This window comes from Oratosquilla oratoria, chromosome 19, assembly GCF_046742065.1.
Source record: "Oratosquilla oratoria isolate Oo_2021 chromosome 19, ASM4674206v1, whole genome shotgun sequence".
Classification (NCBI taxonomy): domain Eukaryota; kingdom Metazoa; phylum Arthropoda; class Malacostraca; order Stomatopoda; family Squillidae; genus Oratosquilla; species Oratosquilla oratoria.
This window is the reverse complement of record NC_134795.1, coordinates 27,730,788-27,735,694: the sequence shown is the minus strand read 5'-3', so window position 1 is coordinate 27,735,694 and position 4,907 is coordinate 27,730,788. Positions and strand designations below refer to the sequence as shown.

Below are 4,907 nucleotides of genomic sequence, written 5' to 3'. Positions count from 1 at the left end.
TTACTGTTAAAATTTGAAGTCATTTGAACGGGAAATGGCAAATTTATAAGAATGCGAAATTATATCAGACTTTTTGAAACACCCTGTATAATATCACTACTAGTGGTACCATTCAGGTATCGAGTATAAAGTATCTCTTTTGGTAACACAGAATGAATAATTAAAATATAATTTCCACTTGTTACTGTTATTGGTGTTAATGAAACAAATTTGCATTGAAATAAGTCATCACTGCACGAGTGCTATATAATTATTATTGTCATTATCGTTATCATCCTTATTATTGTTATTGTTAATAATAATAATGTTACTGTTATTATTCAACAGTTTATATTGGACAAAGGATTGACTTTGCTGCCAAATATGCCAACCATTGGTCGGGTATCACGAGAATGAGAGAGAGAGAGAGAGAGAGAGAGAGAGAGAGAGAGAGAGAGAGAGAGAGAGAGAGAGAGAGAGAGAGGTGAGAGAGTGGCATTGATCTTATACTGATTACATATTGGACTTACATAAAGCATATGACTACGCCTAATTCAATGGAACTCATATTACTTATAATTAATTTGATCAAAACTAATTATCATGAAAATTAGTTTTTAATCCTCTCCCGTTGTGGAAGGTGTTTGGACCTCGTCTCGTTCCCAGGTTTGATTCTAATGTCGTAGACTACTTATTCTAACAGTTCGAGCATGTAGGGCAAAGGTGGTGTCTTAGAGCACAGCCGGACGTCTTCTGGTGAAACCCTCAGAATCCTCTGTGTACCAAAAAGTGCTAATTTTATTCTGACTAACGTCAGAGGGTTCATTTTATTGTTTTATTTGTATTCTATTTATTCATTATTTATTTATTACTTATTTATCATTAATGTTATTAGTCATTTATCTATTACGCTCAACATATAAAATCGTATGAATATTAGTCCGCGTCAAATCATAGAAAATATATAAGAATAGACAAGTCAATATGCAAATGAAAATAAAATAAAGTGAAATAAAGTGAAATATAAAAGGGACATCTTCCTTAGATTATGTTCCAGGGTGGTTCGATGGATTTGTATATAGTGTGTGTGTGTGCGTGTGTGTGTGTGTGTGTGTGTGTGTGTGTGAGTGTGCGTGTGTGTGTGTGTGTGTGTGTGTGTGTGTGTGTGTGTGCGTGTGTGCCCAAACATGTGTGTGTGTCTGCACATGTGAGTATGTGAGCGGGCGCATGTGTACGTACGGATGTGTGTGTAAAGAATATAATATCAACTTTAAGGAAAAAATTATCAATACAAAAGCGATCCCTCACTCAAACGAATTACAGGAATCCGGACGATGGAGGCCGTGCCAGGTGCGTGCCGTGCCGGGAGAGTCTGAAGGCGCCGAGCGGAGAAGACGACAGTACTTGGCGTCTCGCGATGCCAACGGAGAACTCCGTGGCATCTCGGAATAGATCTCGGAGACGGTGGCGTGAAGCATTTTTGTCCATCCCCCCCCCCCGCCCTCTTCCCCCTCCTCTTACCTCTCCCCCTCCTCTCCCACCTTCGCCTTGCTCACTTGCCAGACAGAACCTGCGCACACTGAGCTGGTTACGACAAGGGTCTTATTCAGTAACAGAGAGTAAGCCTGCTTCTAATAAAAGAGAGAGAGAGAGAGAGAGAGAGAGAGAGAGAGAGAGAGAGAGAGAGAGAGAGAGAGAGAGAGAGAGAGATAGAGAGCAGATTCCACCTAATGTTTACCTTAGTCAACATTTTTCCCAAAATCGTCTGTTATTAGCCTGAACGAAATCTACAGATTGTCATTATAGCAAAGGTCCTTTCCTTGACGAAATAAAATTATTTAACGTTAGCCAGAAGAAAATATACAATGTTACATTCTGGCAAAAGGGGTAAAAAACAATTGAGTACTGCAGTCGTTGCATTTTTACGACATTCTCCCGACGAGTAGAAAAGAACCTGCTTTGAAATTGAACAAAATCACATGAAAGTAACCTAAATAAAAACATACAAGCCAGACTTTTATCCCAGAGAAACCGATCCCACAAAACCCCCCCATCCCTACCCCATCCCCATCCCAGTCTCCCGTAATACAAATGAAATCCTCCATTGTTATTTGTTAATAAAATACCCAAATTGCCAGCAAGTGGACGCAAACGGGTTTATCTTGAACGGCCCTCGCCAGAGGTAGGGCTCTGGCGCTTTCGATCCAAAAGGATGAAAAAGAGAAAACAAACACAACCAGAGGTGCCAACTCCCGTAAGATTTATCGTCAAAACAATGACTCTATGGTGTGTGTGCGTGTGTTTTTCTCTTTATTTTAGTTCTGTTTTATTTACTTAACTGTTTATTTGTTTATTATATTTATTTATAATATTACTTTATTTAATTTATTTACTTATGTAATTATTTATTTGTTCATTTATGATTTGTTATTTATCCTATTTGTGTATTTATTTATTCATTTATTTTTATTTAATGATATATTCATTTATCTATTAAATCATTTATTTTTCTTCTGATGTCTTGACTTCTGTCTTGCTATGCACGAAGTGGGGCCGGGTTTGAGTCCAACAGCTATCAACGATTGCCATCTGGCCTTGTGCTCCAAGCACACAGGGCAAAGGTGACGGCTTTAATCGCAGTTGAGCGTCACCACACGTGAGCTCCTCACTTTTTCAACTTACAACACAGAAAGAAGATATTCATTGATTTGTAAAAATCATCATCATCATCATCATCATCATCATCATCATCATCATCATCATCATCATCATCATCATCATCATCATCATCATCATCATCATCATCATCATCATCATCATCATCATCATCATCATCATCATCATCATCATCATCATCAATACCACCACCACCACCACCACCACCATCAATCGTCATTGTTGTTATTAGTAGTAGTGATATCAACATCGTCGTCGTCGTTATCGTTATCGTTATTGTTATCGTTATCGTTAAAAGAATTGAAAATCACATATGATTGGAAAAAACTCCGCTCCAGTAACACAAGTAAACATAAGACAGTTTTTTCCTTCGTGGTGAACTGCAATACGACAGTTTCTCAGTCTCCTTTGCCAAATACCAAGAGTTTACATTCCACAAAGTGTCAATGAACTTATCTTCTCAATTGTACCTTTATTTCACACCACGTGTGTGTGTGTGTGTGAGTGTGTGTGTGTGTGTGTGTGTATGTGTGTTTGTGTTTGTGTTTGTGTACTGGGAGACACTATCCATAATGGTATACTCGTATTTACGAGTAGAAAATTTCAGATGTTGGTAGATACGATAGTTTAATCAAATTTATGTCTCATGAAGTTATTATGTCAACAATGTTACGTACTCTTAGGTTACTTCGTGCTGGTGTCACATTCGCTTAGATGTGGGTTCGAATCCCGCACTCCTCCCCAATTCCTAGCTGTGATTGTAACCGGTCTCCAAAAGTCCCCAAAGCGCATAGGGCAAAGGTGACTGCAGCTACGCGTCTCCTGGTGTAGGCTCCTTCCTTTCTTAATGGATTTCAAAAAATAAACTAAAAATATTAAATCTTTTACTCATGAGATATGACAGACAGCAGAGATCATGGCATAGAAGTGGACCCAAATTACTGAAAGCGAATTGAACCGAAATATCATGAAAGCGGAAAGGGGGGACCATGGAGAGGGTCGTGCAAGACTAGAAACTGGAACGGAAGACGATGAGAACTGGAATTTGGAATGAAATGGATATGATTTTTTTTTTTTTTTAAGAATTTGGAAAGGGGGAGAGTTTGGAAATTGGAATGAGAGCAGACCGTCTTTGGAACGAGGATTTTGGGATGGAAATCTCTGTAATTCCTCGTTTTACTAAATAACCAATCCTATTGGTACAGCTGGGGGCTTCCATCGGCTAAATAAAATCGCCTGGCGACAGGTGAAATATATGATAAAGTCTTATGAGGACTGTGAAGAAGTTAATAGAAATTAATTCAACATATGTCCCTTTCGCTCTGGAAGAATACCTCTTACAAGAATAAAATCACCTGGTAATAACTAGAATATGACTCAAAACTGGTCGTAGAGGGTTGACACTTCTAGCGACATAGTGGCATCCTTTGTATATTTTGGTCTGCCTAACGACGGACGATTTTCTTCACCTGACGGGTCTACGGACTTGTGCTCCATCGATCGAGGCACCAGATAAGTCTGAGAGTTCTCCCCTTTCAGCAGACTAAAAGCGTCTGTTCTTAAGCAGAATGAAGTCAATGAAATATGTCACTTCTCGGGAGGGGTTTAGAGCCGCATTTCTCGCCAGACCTTGAATCCAAACCTTGACGCCAGACCTTGTCTCCAGACCTTGTCACCAGACCTTGTCAAAGATTTACAAAGGCGGAACATGCCGACAGGAGACTTTTTGGTCCATAACTAGGTCGGGTGTGGAAAAAAATGTAAAGATGATATATGAATTAAATAAAAATAAATAAAAATTATAATAATATGAATAATGATCAATCAAATAAATGCATAGGTGTACTTAAATAATAAACAGATAAATATTAGATAATAGTAAATTGATAGATAACTAATAATAAATAAAAATAAAGCAAATAATACTAAACAAACAGTAACAAACAAATAAATAAAACAAAATGAATGGCAGTCATTACAGCATCTTAGGTGTTTATCTAAACGAATCTTAAAACTTCGAACTGAACTACATTGCACCGCCTCTGCAGGAAGTTTGTTCCATTCATTAACTACACGGCTGGTGAAGTTGTTTCTACCCACTTCCAAATTAAATCTACTTCCTGACAGTTTGAGACCGTTATTTCTTGTCGAATTCTCATTCAGTGTGAAAATTTTGTCACTTTTGATGTTGTCAATTCCCTTTAGAATCTTAAAGACCTGTATCAAGTCACCTCTGAGTCTACTTTTTTTTT

At 38.1% G+C, this 4,907-nt stretch overlaps 1 protein-coding gene across 1 annotated transcript in view; it reads right to left on the bottom strand.

The window, feature by feature from the left end:
• Positions 1 to 4,365, bottom strand: part of LOC143035575 (uncharacterized) — a 5,524-nt gene extending 1,159 nt beyond the window's left edge. The window contains exons 1-2 of the mRNA XM_076202443.1: positions 4,298 to 4,365; positions 1,288 to 1,421 (exon numbers count right to left, since the gene is read on the bottom strand). Of these exons, the coding sequence (XP_076058558.1) occupies positions 1,288 to 1,421; positions 4,298 to 4,365 (202 nt within the window). The remainder of the gene's footprint in view (positions 1 to 1,287; positions 1,422 to 4,297) is intronic.
• Between the last annotated feature and the right edge of the window lie 542 nt (positions 4,366 to 4,907).